Genomic DNA, 18,391 nt, shown 5'->3' with positions numbered 1-18,391 from the left:
ATGTTGACGACATCACACCTTTGGTACTCTTTACATTGGATATATAATTGCATGTTTCACCATTGTTGCTCTTTGTTTTATTTGCACCCTATTAACTCTATGACTAACAGCAATGAGAATAACAGTAGCACGGTGTCACAGGACCAACCTGACGGGCCCATGACGTCACACAGGTATAAAACATGCATCCACTCAATATGCAGTCAATATGTAGATTCCGAAGGACCATTCTTGGTCACGTGTGTGACTGAAATAATGACAAATCTTGACTTTAATAATTATAAATGTAACCAAAAAATTGAGCTTTAGTCATTCAAAGGTTATATCACAATAACATGTTTAGTCGGCTATCATTTGGAAATATTTTTTGCTGTCTCATATATGCAGGTTCAAGGTCACGGGTCAAAAGAAGTGGGTCACATGTGTGACTTCACACAGAAGCATGAGTTTGAAAGGTTAATTCAATTTTGAAATTGCTGTGAATCTTAAAATGAAATTAAATTTTCAAAATCAAAAGTTCTAAATCTTTTAGATTTATTAACAATGAAAGTCAAGATTTGTCATAATTTAGGTCACACACGTGACCATGAATGGCCCGGAAAATTCCATTCAATATCTCCACCAGGGGAGCATTTCATGAAACAAATAGTCAGGGGTTTCCACTGACATCTTGTTATAAACTACTGAAATCCTTGAATCTGATTGGCTGAGAGCAAATTTGTCAGTGAAAATTGCCAGCTAGGTGCTTCAGAACAACTCCCAGGTTTATATATGATCATATAATGTGCCACAAACTTGTTGTTTTATGTTTTCTTGGTCAATCACTATACTGTATTTTTCATCCTTGTGCTACTAATTACTGACTCACTAAAAAAAAAAAAAGATGGTCTAACAATCCACTTTTGGGCTTGTATCAAACTTGAATCAGACTCTTCGCCAAATGCAACAGAGGCTTATGATATTTGTGTGATATAAATTGGGCACACCTGCCATTTATATATAACTTGCAGTTCCCCTGTGCATAAGGGCAATAGCGCAATAGATTATTCATTTATTTATTGAATAACTTATGGAAAATTATATAATTTTTCATCACACAGGAGCATTAGATTTGTATATAGGCATTTGTATCGGCATTTCAACTTTCATTTTTAGTGAAATTGGTTAAACTATGACAGATTTTTTTTGTATAAGTAAATACATGTATATGGAGCAGATCTGAGTTTATTTAAATTGCTTTGATATATGAGCTCATTCTACTGTACAATGATAGAGATAAACCTCTCGGAATATCATGGTATTTATGCCTGCATTTTCCCTCATGATATCTGTGTATGAAGTAGCATTGATAAAGTGGATTTCAAGTAAATCTGTTTACCATTACAACTGAGGGAGAAGTGTAGAATTATCAATTCTGATCCATTTTTTAGTACGGATGATTACTTTCAATTAAAGCAAAAATATGGGATTTTAATGCAATTTGCTTTGAAAATACATATCAGCTACTAGTGAATGAGTACTATAATAATTTTCAAATCATAGAAGGAGGAAAGAATATGTCTTTCTGGCCTGCAACAAAACTTAGTAGGTTTCATCAGATCATGAGAAAATTAGGCTATTTTTTAGAATATACATGTATATTTGACATTCTGGCAGTTAACAAAATTGGTAGGGTAGTATAGATCCAGGGAAAACTAGCCAATTTTCAAAATGATATATTTGACTTTCTGACTTTAAATTTTTGTTAGTAGGTTTCAATAGATCCATGGGAAAACTAGGCCATTCTGAAAGAAATATATTTTAACTTCTGGCCTTTAAAAAACTTGGTAGGTTTCTTTAGATCCGGGGAAAACTAGCCATTTAAAAAATATATATATTTGACTTTCTGGCCTTTGAAAAAATTTAGTAGGTTTCAACAGATCCGGATGAAACTAGGCCATTTAGAAAAAATATATTTGGATTTCTGGCCTTTAACAAACTTGGTAGGTTTTTTTAGATCCGGGAAAATAAGCTCATTAAAAAATATATATATTTATGTATTTGCCTTTGGCCTTTAAAAAACTTTGTAGGTTTCAATAGATCTTGGAAGTCTAGGTCATATTCAACAAGCACACAGGTTTTATTTGATTGTTTGTATATTAAAATTCATTTTTCTTTATTTAATTCATGGGGGTCAGAGGCAGAGTATGATTTTGAATAAATTCAAATATTGTCTACAAAAATCAAATGAATGAATAAATAAATAATAGATTTATTGATAGACAGATGAATAGATGAATAAGTAGATAGATAGATAGATAGATGAATAAATAAATTTTTAAAAATCTGACTTATAATACAAACTTATAAAAATGAAAAAAAGATGAATTAAAGAAAGAAAAACAACAATATCAAACAAATCACTAAAAATAACTAAATAAAAAACTTTTTTTTATTGGTTTAAGGCACATATACTTAGTGCATCCTACTGCTGTCTATGTATTTGATAGATTTGAAAGGGTTTTATGTCAATGGATAAACTGTTCCATACATGATAATCATTGGATGTTAACTATGTAATGATCAGCTATATGTAAATATGAATGAATCTATGGTAGTCTTACCTTCAGACTCATCATATTAACCCTCTGGATTTCTGTCTTTATACAGAGCTGCTCTTGATGCCACTGCACCTATCTTCGGTACGTTACCGACCCGAGATCCCAAAACAGGATTGTGTAGTAAAATGGATCGATTGTGTCTCTCTACGTTCTCAAATACAGGTACGTTGCAAGTATAAAAGCAAACCTTTCACTCGAGTTAAGTGGTCTGAATATGGGGCCTAATGTGTCCTCCCAATGACTTGTGTATAGAAGGTTCCGCTCAAACAGCAAGTTTTATATGCGCTAGTCTTGCAGGCAGACCCACTTGTCGATCAGACTTTGTATCCGGAACTGTGTCTGCTGACGACGTATAGAACATACGAGCACAAGTCAGAAGTTATGTTGTATATTTCATATGTTATCCACTATAGAGGATTGCCAATTCCTGTAATCTGCACTTCAAGATTTTCAAGGGTGCTTGTCAATTCCATCCTGTTTATATGTGACATTCCTTTAGAATGTAATGTACATCTGCCCTTGGTATATGATTATTATATTCTTTTTGGTCTTCCAGGGTGTTGCGTTATTATTCAATTTTTTTTCTCCCAAGGGCCTCCCAATCATATCATTTCTCAGCGTTAGCAAAGACAGTCTAGCATTTGACATATTTCTTCCTATTGACATAACTTATTGATGGGCTTTACAAAGTGCTTTACAAAAATATTGATAAATGTTAGATAATTAGCAATCATGATGAAACTTGACATTTTTAATAAATATATCAGATCCTTAAGTGCATTATATTTACTACGGTATACTACTTAAAAAATCATTGCAAGGCAAGATAGATGTGTAGTAGTTACCGCACCTAATACGAATGTTTCTGAGCACTGTTTATAGATATATGTAATAAATATGTAAAAGATGAGGTGAAATACTTCAATGCGATGGAGCATGCAAAATGATAATATTCTTAAATTGAAGAGTGCGGGATAGAAGCTACATTTTACGATTTATTTTGAATGATATTAATAATAGCATCTTTGTTTTATTGCAGGTGAACTGATTAGCAAGAAGCCAAAGGTCAAGAGGTCATTCACGTTCCACAGTCTGTTCGGTAGGTGAGTGGAACCTTCCTCTTGGTCAGAAGAACCTGTTGATATCAGAGCTTTTGAACATAAACTGAACTTGGACAGACAGTCTGTGCTTCTGACATTGACTCAATAGTCATATCGGACAATGCAGCTGGTGTCGTTGTGGCGCTCGAAAGCAGTGTGTACGTTATTGGGTCTTTACAGACGCATGAATCAACCACATATGATTACTTATGTCAGGGGCCGACTTTTAATGTCAGCAGCCGAAAGATGTGGTCAGGGACCAAACTGCATCAGCCTCTGCATCAGTTCACAACTGCTCCATGTTGCTTGGATGACAGGCACACGCTACAACACCCAGTTGTATGCGGTGAACGACGACACATGTATTTAGATGTGTGGAGAGAAGTCCCGACGAATCACTGGAATGCCATCCTCAACGTTCAACACACCAGAGAAATATGTGATCCATATTAAACATGAAAATCCAACACTTCTGCATTATTTACCTGTAGATATCAGGAGTGTGTCTGTGTGTATCATATATTGGTATACGACTGTATGCTTCTTATCTTTGAGAAACTCTCGCCAACTGCACACCACACCACCATTTTTATTAATTCAGAGATGCCAACCCTCCCGATTTCATCGGGAGGCTCCCGAAAATTCATCCCAACTCCCGCCCTTACGATTACCATCCTTATCCTCCCGAAATTACAATTTTTTTGCATTGATCAAATTGGATTGGAAGGACATGTATCGTCTGCTAACTTTAGCATGTAGTAACTCCATTACGTTCGCTGCTACTAAATTCTGTGTGAAAAGTAGACAAATAAGGAGCAGCGAAAAGCTGGTGCATGTGATATGCCCAACGGGAATCCACTGTGCACCAGGCCGGTAGGCCCGGCTAGCTTCGCGAGGCGTGTGCGCTCGCGGCCACTGGATTTGTCGAGTCGTGTGATGGAATATCGGTGTGTGATTTCGGCGTATTGATGGGTTGATATTGACACGAAATGGCGGAAAATCAACAAAAGAAGACCAAGAAATGGTCTCAGAAGTATAAGACTGAATATAGTCTCCAGTACCTGTGTGTTCGGAAGTCGGAAAGAGGAATTTACCATGCATTTTGCGCAATTTGCAGCGTGGACATTTCAGTTTAGCAGGGAGGTCGTGATGATATTAAATTCGGAAGCACTTTCATTCGGGAGCAAACGGCATAGGCCTAGCCTACGGACGCGGACATTGCGATGACAAGATCTTCGACTTCGAGGTCCACTAGTACCCTGTTGTCTTTATTTCACCAAGCAAGGGACCAGCGCTGAGCTTTTCTTTACTGGATTTATAGTGGAACATAACCTGCCTATAGCCGATAGTGATAATTCATCCTTATTATTGTTGTTGAACAGGTACTTCTTTTGTCCCCTCATTTTTTATAAATAACATGTGAAAATGCATATTTGATATTTTTGATGTTAAAAAAGTGGGAACAATGTTTATTTCAAAACATGTGAAATGCCCCAAAATAAGGGTCAGATTGCACCAGAGAGCATCTAGAAACCCAGAGCTTCCAGGGCCCTAAGGCGGGCCCCCGGACCCCGGTCGCAAGGGTCGAGCGCTCTGCGCTCGAGATGTGCGCTACGCGCACATAATTTGGTGGCGGTTGCAAATCCTCCCTAATTCTGATTTCCAAAAGTTGGCATCTCTGTTAATTTGATTTTTTATTTTTGTAAATGTTATAGTATACAAATAATACACATCAGCAAGGACATTAGTAAGAACTATACACGCAAGGTACCTTTGGAACAGTTCTAACATGCCAGGGACTAACCGGGGTAATAAAGGAGCGCCTTGAGCACCGATTAAGGTGGATACGTGTGCTATATAAATCCCCCATTTATGATAAGTCAGAGGCGGTTAGACTGTTTGAAAGCTACTTAAATGTGTGTGATTATTCTAATGCTCAAGCAAAATGATGTGTATTCATTCTCATCTGACCAGTCAATAGAACGAGTACCAGTCATTTTGTTAGCTGGAATATATGACTGGTCATGTGATGCATTTCAGCCAATCATTCGTTTAGGATCCATATCACCATCCATATCTAAAGTTCTTAATAATGAGATGAAAACTTAATTTCAAAACTATCTTTTTTATAGTGAATGTCCGTGTAGGAATGAATAGGCCCCAGGATCCTGCTTCATAAAAGTTACTATCATGGTATCTTTGCTATTCAATGGTAACTTCCCTGAAATCCTTGATTCTGATTGGCTGTTGAGCATTGTAATCATGGTATATTATATACCATTGAATGGCAAAGTTACCATTATACTTTTATGCGAGAGGGTCTAGGACGATATTCAGTCGTAGTGTTGACAAAGCAATATCTCAGTTGGTTATGGTTTAAAACCAAGTTATCCTGACCCCGGGCTAAAGATTTGCATTTGAAGTTTCGTTGTAGCATTCCTTTGTAAGATTCAAACGAGATATTACTCGTCGCAACTGTGGTATTTGAGGCAAAACAAGTCGTTTGTTAAAAATCTGGCCTCAGGTGGGTCATGTCGTGTGCAGTAGGCTTTATATGCCAATCTGATTCAACTCATAATGCTTAAAAACTATTGCCCTGTTTGTTATCATATTCTTAAATAGCACTTTAGAAATACACAAATCACTATAATTACAAACAAAATTTGTCTTTATTTGCATATAATGTGTGCATGCTTTCCTGTTTTGATGACATACCCTGCTGAGATTTACACTCAATTTTTGGCTTTATGACTTGAAATTTTAAAGCTGATTTTTATTTTGTACAAATTCATGATTTATGTTGGGTTTCCAAATGCAATATTTTACTTTTAACACTGCCGTTTTAATGTACTTGTATTTTTTTTTATAGACAAGCATAAATATTTTTAACTGTCCATGTATTTGATAAGGATTGATATGTTTAAACTGAAATCCTTTTCTATATACAGTTCATTATTTTCTTTGATGTATTAATCATGTGATAATAAGACTTTTGACCAGTTCAGTGTGTTTCTATATTGATACACGTTGTATAAACAAAATAATTACTTCACAAATTGATCAATTAATTTCATGAAGGTAATACCAAATTAACCATTTTTTTTTCCTGCTTGCTGAAATTGTTGGTATGAATTTGCATAGACTACAAGATTGCGTGCATTCTAGTTTGGGTGAATGGCTTTATCCTAATTAACTAAACAATCATCAAATGTTGTGTATGTGTTGAATAAATAGAAATAATGAATTTTAATGTAAACTTTATGAATGCTTATATTGTTTGTGAATATAAACCAAAGTATATGATATTTGTGATTGTGTGTATATTATCAAAGCAACTCTTTCATGTAATTATCAGCAAAGTCCTGTAAATAAGATTTTAATCACTTTGTTGTCTATTTGCCAGTGTGGTACTCAAACATATACAAGAACAGTACTCCTTGATTTTATGATTGAACATAATGAATATTTTAAAATAATTTTATTGATACAGTGGATTTCATGAATATTTGTTGATTTGATTTTATATGTGAATCACTTTAATCATGTTAAGACAGTTTTTAAGGGTCAATTGAAACATTTTATGAAGTTTAAAATTTTCAATGGATGTAATATCATATTTGAGAGGAAATCGCTGCTAGATACAGCAACAACATAGGGTTAACTCACCATCATTTCATAGTTCACAAAACTTTTTTTTTTCAATATATTTCTAATAGTCATATAAGTTGAGGGCTCTTTGAATTCATGGTAAGTTTTAAAGAAGTTTTTTTTTTTTTGCTGATTTTTTTACTTTTATGTTGCTCAAGACCAAATTTGTATACATTTTTAATTTCTGTGGGAAATATACATAGATAATTTGATTATTATTCCTTCGTGGAGAACTTGTTTTAGATATATTACCTAGAGAAGAAAGATTTTATGAATTGAAGAAGAGGGAGAAAGACTAGCCACTTAAATCAGTGTTCTGGAGAAAGACAACACCTTTATAACATTAATGAACTGAGGGCAGCCATGCTGGATGGAGAAGACTGGGAAGTAGTTGCAAATCAGTAGTTGTATGAATTTAAATGTCAAATATTGATAGAAAGATTTGGCGTATTTTGCAATGTTATCTCAGCAGGCTGCAGAACATTAAATCATCTAATTCTACTATTTGCATATCATTGAATAATTTAATTTGATCATTTGATGAAATAGATTTTATGCAATATGAAAATTTCATATTATTGATTTTTTAAGTTTTTTTTTCCTGATTGTGCATAATTTCCAGAACAAAGCCAAAGCTTTCTTTTGCCTTTATCTTTTTCATGCTTCCAGTGTCCTGTAAGAACTTCAAAGATTTAAACAATCTTGCATTTTATATTAGTTAAAGTCCATGGAAAACCATGGATTGAGATGCAGTATCAATCGTTTGAGTGATTGACTTTTTTTTTTACATTACAGGCAAGGCTCGGCACTAACTTTCTTTCTTGGTGGCCCGATAAGTCCACCAAAATCATTATTTCATATTTTTGATGGCCCGCAAAACAAATTTGGTGGCCCTAAAACAATAGAAAACATTACAATTTATCCAAACTTTGGTGGCCAAACAGGGCCACCAAGTGTGGTCTTTTAGAGAAGTTTGGTGGCCCCAACTCTCATTTCTGGTTGCCTCGGGCCACTGCTTATGTTGAGCCCTGTTACAGGGCACAGTGGGGTTCTTATTTCCATATTAATCTTACCTATTTGATTGAATGTGAATTTAATATTTTTTATAATGAATGTACATTTGAAAATCAATATATTTGACCAAGGTTGGATAATACATATGATTCATGTAATTTAAACAAGTGAGAATAATATGCCGTTATTGCTGTGCTGCATAGTGATTTCCTAAATAAACTTAAACTGTCTGTTGTGAAACCAATTTAACTGAATATATCATTACTCATGTGCAGTCACTTTCCAGATAGATCATATATCGTGAATGTCAGAATTCAATTATATCTTAAACATCGCAAACTCATCTATTAAAACGTAAAAAACAAGGATATTGCTTTTTCTGTGTCGTTAATGACTTAAAGTTTTCGGGCCTGTTTCATAAAAGAGTTACAACTGTTGTAACTTTGTTATTATGGCAACTACCACAGAAACCTTGATTGTGATTGGCTGCTGATTCCTATTGCCATGGTAGTTGCCATAATGACAAAGTTGCAATAGTTGTAACTCTTTATAAAAAGGGGCCCTGTTTTTTCTACTTTTGAAAATTAAAGTTCAGGTGACCTTGCTGAAATCAAATCTGCTGGGATCACGAAAATCTATTTTGACTTACATAAGATCTTTATATTTTTTTCTTCTAATGCTGGTATGAAATAATGCTTTAAGTTATTATTTGACTTATGAAGGTTGACTTCTGCTGAGTGTTTAAAAAAAAGAGGGAGCGAACTGTGTGTGGTCTGTTGACTTGTGTGCATAAATAGCAAGTCTTGAAATGTGCCTTTCAGATAACGATTTAATTCAGAGAATAAATCAGCCTAAAATTTTATCTGTATAGAGAAACTAAGATTTCTTAACAGGAAAAGTACTTGTTTATAGCGACTTAGTAACATAATTATTGCAGTATGAATGTGATACAAGTAGTGAATTCATGTTTTATCACTCAAGTGGGTTTATATTACAAGACTACACTACTGAGAATGATGCATTGTAAGTTAGGAACCAGGCGAGACTCAAGGTGTCGCCCGGTTCATATTTGCAGTAAATTAATGATTAAAGCAGTGCTGAGACACTGCATCCTCCCTGGGCAGTCACTGTCATTGTAACTTGGACACCATGCTTGGACTTTCAAAATGGACCCTATAAATCATCCTTCCATTTCAGAATACTCCAGTGAAGTAACCTTGTCATGTATTCTTGACCCATAAGTCTTATTTATTTCATCTCTATGACAGGGCTGAAAAAAATGTTCCCTCTTATTCCCCAATGTGGCAATTTTGAAACCTTTTTTCAGTTTTTAAAGTATGCATCTACATCGCTCCAAAGTGAACAATTTTTTACATACTTTTGTGTATGAAGCCAGGGTGTCCACCATACATGTAATGGTTTCTATGCACTATAACAACTTTACTGCTGTAAAAAAATCATAAAACCTGTTATAAGTGACGTGTCAGCAACTATAGATTTTTAAAAGCATAAAATTGATTTGCTGAGAGCAATTTGTTATATAAATTTAGAATTTGACCTGATAAGAGGTTTTATGGAATAAGACCTTACAAATACAGAATGTGAGACCCCTTTAATATGAAGCAAACACACAAATAGCATTCGATCATTCTATTGATTTCATTTATTTAAAAATCATGATAGAATATTTGAAAGTATATCAGACAGGTTTAAAAAAGAATGATTGCAAATTCATTATGAATCGACACACAACACACTTTCTCTCATCAAAAAAATAGAAAAAAAAGTAAAATCCCAGAATATAAGAAGACAAATATTGTCAATGTCTGCCTCTCTTTAGTAGTCACCTCTCTATAGTATATAGAGAGGCTTTGAGTAAGTATAGCAGGAATTATTTTCCGAGGTTGGACTGGCATTACTATTCTTGTGACTGAAAAATAGTAATTTGGCCAGTACAACTGAGGATAAATAATTCCCTCTATATTTTCGAAATAAAAATCAATACCTGTAGTCTATCTACTCTTGTACATGTAGTTCAGCGCTTCTTAATCTTAACTTAAATATAGATAACGCGCTCCGCAGACCGATCTACCTTTCCCGAAACTATGCGCTCAGCGGAACGCGGATTTGTGCCTGCACCGTCCCTTCACGGGACTTGCCAGGTAGAGTCAACTCGCTGACTGGTGCGCCCGAGAGATTGCATGATCTGTGACATCAGTCATAATAACAGTAGTCGACTATTCCATCATTGACGTCACGGAATAGCACATTTTCTTCGGTGGGCGTTTCATTTTCGACATCATCGCAAAATAGTGAGACATTTTTGTCCACATGATGCTATTTAAACCAATCAGCATACAGAATGTAATTTATGTAGGATATAATGACCACTAACACTGATTACCATAAAGGTAAATTATGTGTATAGAAACTGCCTATAGCAGTCATCTATTGATAGAGATGACAAAAACCGATTCCCATGGAGGAACCTGTATAGAAAGGCCATATATTGTGTTTCCCTTGGACTTGGGTGGTCACTATAGACAGATCTCACTGAAGTAATCAAAAACTATTACAGATATAGTGCAACAAACCCACACATAGTTTAGGTACCAATAAACTTCTAACGGAATCTGAGGTTTTTAGTTGAGCAGATTTTTTTTTCCTGGAACCCTAAAAATGGAACAAATCAAAGTTTTGAAAAGTTAACACAAGAAATGATATCTTTGTCTGCAAAAACCTTCAAGGACACAAATAACACACAGTGTAGACCTATACATGAAGTTGATTGCATAGCTATATCTTGCAAACAGGATTACAATCTAAACAAGTCTATATTGTTCATTTTTCATCCATTTCTTCCATCAAATTTAGCCCAACTTGAAGTTCAGAATATTTATATTCTGAACTTCAGTGTATTAGGGTTGAGTGTATATCAGCCAAATACAGTCAAACTGTTGAATTACTTGGACTCCTGAAATTGGCTGGTACAAAATTTGATTTACATGGCATAAATACATAGAATAATCTAAGAAAGAGGTCTTGTTTAGGAATACATTTGACTTCAGAAATGTTCAGAGAGGTTGATGCATGAAGAAAATACAGTGCATCCCATAAAAAGTGAAACCCATTTGCAGGGATAGAAATCACAGATTATCAAATACATTTGGGTTTCAAATATGACACTAATACAATGAATAAAACCTCTTTAATTTACAGAGCCAGTGAAACAAAAGACAAAGCAATATATATTTGTAACAGAAATTCTAGTGAGTCATCACTTTCTGATGCAAGACCATCATTACCAATTTTGTGTGCAACTTGATTTTGACATTGAAATATCTTTTTTTTCTTGCCTCGTCAATGCATTTTATGTATCTTATCATAAAGCAGAAACACATCACTTTCTTAAGATGTCAGTAAGATATCCTAAAGCACTCGTCCATGCTGGAACGAATAACCTGAGAAAACCAGTTTCCTTTTTTTTCTGGGACACACCGTTTCATAGAGATAATGTAAACATTTTATGATTATCAAGGTACATCTGGAGACCCATCACACACTTTTCACAATCAATACAAAAGATGAATAAAAATATCTGAATCTTTGTGGGTACCGATAATCAGTCAGCATTTCCCTCAAGACTGAGCCTGTTGTAGATGAAGTAAAAACAATTTTGAAAGACTGGATTTATGTATGTAAACAAAAACCCTCTAGTTATTAAAAAAATAATATTTTCATTGTTCAGTGTATTCATGTTACAATGATGCAACATAAAATATTGAAAACATAGGAAGTGCTTCTACAATGTACATGATAGCAAGGCAAATTTATTTATTCAAATAACATGAAAATTAGTTAGGACAAGGCACCACATACAGGTAATTTCATTCAAAGTGTGTCAAATTATTGACTATTACTTTCGCATTACATCCACTCTCAAAGAATAAGATATACATTAATTTCCAATATTTTGTTATGAGGGGAACTTTTCCAGAAAAAAAAATATATTTTTGGCAACCAGGTAAGTATTTATTTTGCTCATAACTCTGGGCAGGGATGTTTTTCCCCCCTGGGGAATGATATGAGAAATTTCATTCTGGTTTCATTCTTTGACCTTCGTAAAAAAAAATTTGAGGCAATTTTGTTCTCTGAGACTGAAATATAACATTATATTTTTTACTTTACAAAGTACTTATTAAAAAAGAAATCCCAAACAGACAAATTATAAATTAGTGCTGGATGTCATGATATTTTTGTATTCCCAGGGGCCCGTTTCATAAAGAGTTACAACTGTTGTAACCTTGCCTTTAAGGCAAATGCCATGGCAACCTTGATTCTGATTGGCTGCTGAGCCCTGTTACCATGGTAGTTGCCATAATGGCAAAGTACAACAGTTGCAAGTCCTTTTTGAAACGGGCCCCTGGACTGTACATCTACTTTTGGATATAAGTTGGAACAATCTACAGTATGCAAATATCCAAGTAAATATCAAGCAAAGATAGCACACAATTATGGACATATCAAACAAGTTTAAGAGAAAGAAAAGTATTTTGTGACAGCATGTATCAATTATATTCATTCATGACAAAGATGTTGCCATATAGACCCATAGCATATTTTTCAATTTATAGAATAATTTCTCAACTTTTTCCATGCATTGATATTATTTGATACTAACATGTATTTATATCAAACAAACAATTTGTGGTCATTAGTAAAATTCTGCTGGAATTTATTTATATATTGTACTGACAACTGGATACAATCTCACATTCAAAATATCGTTTGGAAAATGTCTAAAACAACACACACAAAAATAATAATAATAATAAAAAATATGATAATAGTTACATCTACATAGCACTACATAAGCACTTTTATTATCCCTGTCACTGGATCCACACATAAAGTGCACCATCTCCACTCCCTGGGGCGCATCCTGGCCAAGCAACTGTATTGTTACCAGTGCACCCATGCCAATCTAATCATATTCACATTCATATCATCCCGGGTACACTTGAAACACTTGGGTGGACTGGAGAGTGACAAACATGGATAAGTGCCTTGCAAAAGGACATTAGTGCTGGGTGGGATTCGAACCCTCGACCTTTAAAGAGTCAAGTGACTGAACCACCACACCAAAACATCTCCACAAATAAGTTGGGATATTAAAATGAATATATATATTAATTTCACTACACGACACGAGGTAGAGCCAATCATTACGATACAATGTACACGTACAAAGGTGGATTGCCCTCTATATAACATGGTTAGGGACAATTTTTAATGATAAGAATCATACACAGAATAGGACGTATTGTCTCCATGCTCATTCAAAGAAATTAGATATTATCACTCCGTCTTACCAAGATTTACGATTGATCTGGGGCCCGTTGCAGAAAGAGTTGCATTTAAATGCAAGTCAAAAAATCAATCGCAAGTCCAACTCCAAAATGCGCACTGTTGATTGGTTGAAAATGAAGTTGCGCATGATTGTTAGAGATGCGTTTGATTGCAACTCTTTTTGCAACGGGCCCCTGATCAATCACAACTATGGACAGCCAGCAATGTCAACATCTATTATGCATGTTTGTTCAAAAAAAATTTCTAACCATGATGCAAATTTCGTGCATTTGTTTACAAAGGATATTGTGCAAATATCCTGTACAAATAATTATGACACAGATGGATGTCCATAGAGTTACGATTGATTGAGTCAATCGTAACTCTTTGTAAGACAGGGCCCAGCTTTAACCTGGCAGCTTTCAGGGTTTCAATCCTGGGTTGAGTGCAGCAGTGAGGATAAAATCCCTTGCTGAAGGAAATTAATGCCATGGCTGGGATTCGATCCCACGACCCTCTGATTGAAAGGACGGAGTCAAGGCCCCTAGACCACAACGCTTGATTACAAAAGAACTTTTAAATCTTAAAATATATCATTAAGGAGAACATTGTATGACGACAAATCCTCCATACTTCCCTATTCTCCCTAAATGGACATCTTTGTTTCATCCATGTTTTAAAAAGGGGGCATTACTGATTAGAACATACTTGCATATAGTGGTAAAAAAAAGGAAAATCATATATTTTTATACACAACATTGACTATGCTGTCTATGCATTTAAGGAACAAATAAAATGTCTCTTTTACAAAACTTTCTTTTCTCAATCACTAAATAAAGTTATTATCAGCTTCATTCAAGAATAAATAAATATTAAAATTATTCAATTACAACAAAATAAAAAGGCTAACATAATTTCAGTGTAGAAAAAATAACACAAAAGATGAATGTCATTTATAAAAACAGAGCTATGATGAGCACTGCAGGTATTGAAATTTTATATTCAATTTCTAGCCTAGTGCCTTGTAATATAACAAACATAATCAATGTTATGATTGATATCAATGGTATTGGTAAATATATGAGCAAACCTGAACTAAAGAATCTGATTGCAAGTCATATTTATCACAAGGCACTGCTCACTCCATTCTATTATCCTATAAGATGAATGTAGCTTATCGAAATCAAACAACTATCTGTTTTATAACTTTTTTCATCAACTACACCAAAGGTCGCTTGGAGCTTTAGGAGATACTGTATCCTTGAGACCTTTGATGCCACAAGGAGTCTGCATCCAAATGTGTTCTTCGGAAGACACTCTGCTGTGCATCATCCCGCAGCTAATGTCAATGTTGCAGTGACGGCCCATCTTCGGCACTTTGAAGTTGGCCTTGGGCTTGAACCAGGTCGGGTTGCACGATCTAGGAGCATGTGCAGTCAGGACCATGTTGGTGACCGGCGGGAGAGGGCTGTCCCCGAGTGGAGAGCTCGTGATGAGCGACCTTGCGACGCTCCTGACACAGTGCTTCACGGAAAGAGTTTGAGTCGTTTGTTCGTTGTTCAAGAATCGTATGTGATACACCTCCTTGGGGCTTATGACAGTTGAACCAAAGAGGACGATGATGTGAGATATATCGGTTTCCTGAAAGAGGGAATCAATGTTCACAAAGAGTTCTTGACTTTCCGTCAATAGTTGCGTCATCCGCTTCTTGAACAGGGTGTGTTTGTGGTCAGCTTCATTAATCTAAAAACAAAACAAGTAACAATCATATTGATTAAAAAATCATGTGCAGTTTTATTCTTTATTCCAAAGTGCTGATTTTGAGAAAAAATTGGGCTAAATCTTATCTGAATTGTTTTTCTTTCCAAATCCCATAAAGTCTTAACAGTTGTAATATGCTTTCACTCTCTTAACCTGCAGCATTATACCAAAAGTCCAATAGGTCTATTATGTCTCTAGGCTCTGTCTCTGAGACTTCTTCTTTGTTTGGTTTGGATGGCAACTAATCAAGAAATCACTATTTTTGCCACTGCTTTTTGAACTTTTTTTTTTAACATTAACAGCTGTTTCATATTTGTGTTATTTCTCTCTTTCTCCATTTTTTTCCTTCTTTATTTTTCTTTACATTTCTTTTCATCATTTGTTTCCCTTTCCTTTCTTTTTATCTTTCTTCTTCTCTTCTTTTCTTTTTTCTTTTCATTTTTTTCTGCAAAGGAAATCTTTAGTTTACATTCAGGGATTGTTTTTTTTGGTGACCAGGTTTTCTCATTTCATTTCTCAAATCAAATATCAGATACATTAGGTGATCAAGTACAGGTCAGGCTTTTCTTTTCAAATCAAGAATGAGAGGAGCAAAAAAAGTTTATAACATTTGAAATAGTAGAATGATGATATTCTTGAAAGGAAGATTGTCAAAATTCAAAAGAAAAAAATAAGTGGGTATTGCTACTGCTACATCATGTTATCACAGACAAAATCAAATGAAAGATGGATGACATTTTCATATGTTAAGTGTTTTGGATTGAATTTATTTGGTTTCTTTTCAAGTGGAAGTCAACAGTTATTCATTAAATAACATGTGGTATATAAGCCTTAAGTATTGCAATCATCACAACACTAACCACAACTCTTCCAGTCCCCCTCCCCCTTAAAAAACACACAAAGGGGGGGGGGCCGAATATTAATATATTTCACCCCTCTTACAAAAAAGTCATTTGTTTGTCATCAAAATCATCTCGAAGGAAACATAATTCTCATTCAGACTTCTCTATGACCACCACCGATGACAGTTACATGTAGCTCACAAAAAGAAGAATATTAATGTAAACATGACAACCGGACCCTCGATCAAGTGATTGAAACCATTCCGGGTGGGTGTTTCATAAAGCTGTTCGTAAGTTAAGAGCGACTTTAAGAACGACTGGTGATCCCTTCTTGCGGTGAGATGTATATTGAATTGGCGATGGTTTAGCGCGTAAGAAAGGATCACCAGTCGTTCTTAAAGTCGCTCTTAACTTACGAACACCTTTGTGAAACGGCACCCTGGCCAGGTGATCAATCATACGACTCCATACACACACATTCAACATGCACTATAATGGACACATACTCTAATACACACACATTGCGATAAAAGCACAGTACAGCCACATGAACAGATTAGAGAATAGGCGCAGGGCGGGCAGCACATGGCTTGCAAAGATTGCTGCTGGATGATATCAGGCTGAAAAAACATAGCTAAGTACTTAGTCCCAATTGTCATGCATGGACGGACCGGACTACCTATTAAAGTTATGAATGAGCGGTAAGGCTTGGCTTGAGTCTGCCTCTAACTTTGTAAGGCGTTGCAGGTGAATAGATCGATGTTTAAACAATTAAATTGATTTTTAGTTTTATCGCGATTACTGAAAGCATTTGAGTTAATTTTCCAGGTTGAGAGAGCTTGGCAGTGTAGCCCGTTTCGTAATTTCAAAACCAAACCAACTCAACCCGGCGGGATTCCGGTTTGGAAGGTGATCCAAACTACAGCACTACTGTTATGTTTGTTGTTTCGCTGAACTACATGTACATTGGCTCTACTCACCAAATACAGAGACAAAAGTTCTAGCTCCATCTGTACAGGGTACTCAATATTCATATGTTTATGTATTAAGTTTGGATAAAACAGGGAAGTGAAGTTGCGCAACAGCCGAAGTAAGTCATTGTTTTTTCCCCTTTTTAGTTTTCCCTGCTTTCATGGCTTTGGTGCATTTTATTCAGGCCAAAACGGCATAATAATCTTAATTTTGGTAGTTCTTTTTATACAGGTTTATGAAATCAAAACAAAAATCAACAAGCCCCGATGCGACAGGAGGATTTGCATTATTTGTAGGTACTCTAATGGTGGCTGCACGATAGCAAGCCATCTGTGTACAAGGAGAAATTTCAAAAAAATATATAGGCCTAGATTCTTAAATTTCTCGAATCAGATGCTGTCTAACTAGACCAAAGCCATCATTTATCTGCTTTCCTTTTCCCTTACCTGTTCCCTTTTTTCTTCCTTGCTTAATTGAGTTTCTTTCAATATATTTCTTTTTCTTAGTCTTCGTTCTTCATAATTTCTATTAGGCCCCACTCATTCAATTCTTAATTTAGGGGGAACTCACGCCCATAAAACTACGCTAAACAAAATACATGGGACTGAGCTACTCACTTCCGGTCGCTGGTATTGAAAATATAGCTGATCAAAAGGCAGTGGTATTTGCTCCCGATGGTAGAGAAGATATTTAAGAATCTCTGTGACTATTCTACTCTTAATATTTTGAGTGACAAAGCCATTTAGTGAAATTCTACAGGTAGATTCTTTCTCACATTTCGTTGCCATTCTTTCCAACTTCCCTGCTCCTAGCTCCTTGACCTTGATTTGAAATTTCCGCCAATCACATAAGGTAGCTTGAATAGAACGAACAGGAAGAGAAAAAAAAATCCTTTTCTTTGAGCAGCTATTCCCCAGCGTACTGAGAGCACAGCGAGTCATAATTTTGACTTCTATAACAGTTCCAGGCATGTCTTCAAAAATATTAATCAGGTGGGCTGATGATGTCACATCCCCACTCTCCTTTTCTTATGTTATACCATTAGGCCTAAAGTTAATTTACATTTCCCTTTAATTGAATTAAGAGGTATTTAAGAATACAATGT

The 18,391-nt window shown here is 35.2% G+C and overlaps 2 protein-coding genes across 5 annotated transcripts in view; one reads left to right on the top strand and one right to left on the bottom strand.

Moving 5' to 3' along the window:
- Positions 1-4,117, top strand: part of LOC121418371 (putative FERM domain-containing protein FRMD8P1) — a 31,197-nt gene extending 27,080 nt beyond the window's left edge. For 2 of the 4 annotated variants that reach the window (XM_041612203.1, XM_041612202.1), the window contains 3 exons: positions 111-173; positions 2,650-2,762; positions 3,640-4,117. In XM_041612203.1, coding sequence (XP_041468137.1) covers positions 111-173; positions 2,650-2,762; positions 3,640-3,707 — 244 coding nt within the window. In that variant the 3' untranslated portion in view covers positions 3,708-4,117. The remainder of the gene's footprint in view (positions 1-110; positions 174-2,649; positions 2,763-3,639) is intronic. The other 2 variants (XM_041612205.1, XM_041612204.1) reach the window with 1 other exon arrangement.
- Positions 4,118-14,707: 10,590 nt separating this feature from the next.
- Positions 14,708-18,124, bottom strand: LOC121418370 (MAD2L1-binding protein-like). Its single transcript, XM_041612201.1, has 2 exons — positions 17,904-18,124; positions 14,708-15,454 (listed from the first exon to the last, which is right to left on the bottom strand). The coding sequence occupies exons 1-2, from the start codon at positions 18,072-18,074 to the stop codon at positions 14,927-14,929; spliced, it is 699 nt and encodes a 232-aa protein (XP_041468135.1). The 5' UTR covers positions 18,075-18,124; the 3' UTR covers positions 14,708-14,926.
- Positions 18,125-18,391: the final 267 nt, after the last annotated feature.

The sequence above is a fragment of the Lytechinus variegatus genome, chromosome 7, assembly GCF_018143015.1.
Source record: "Lytechinus variegatus isolate NC3 chromosome 7, Lvar_3.0, whole genome shotgun sequence".
NCBI classification, from domain to species: domain Eukaryota; kingdom Metazoa; phylum Echinodermata; class Echinoidea; order Temnopleuroida; family Toxopneustidae; genus Lytechinus; species Lytechinus variegatus.
Note: the sequence above shows the minus strand (reverse complement) of the source record. Positions and strands in the feature narration are given on the sequence as shown.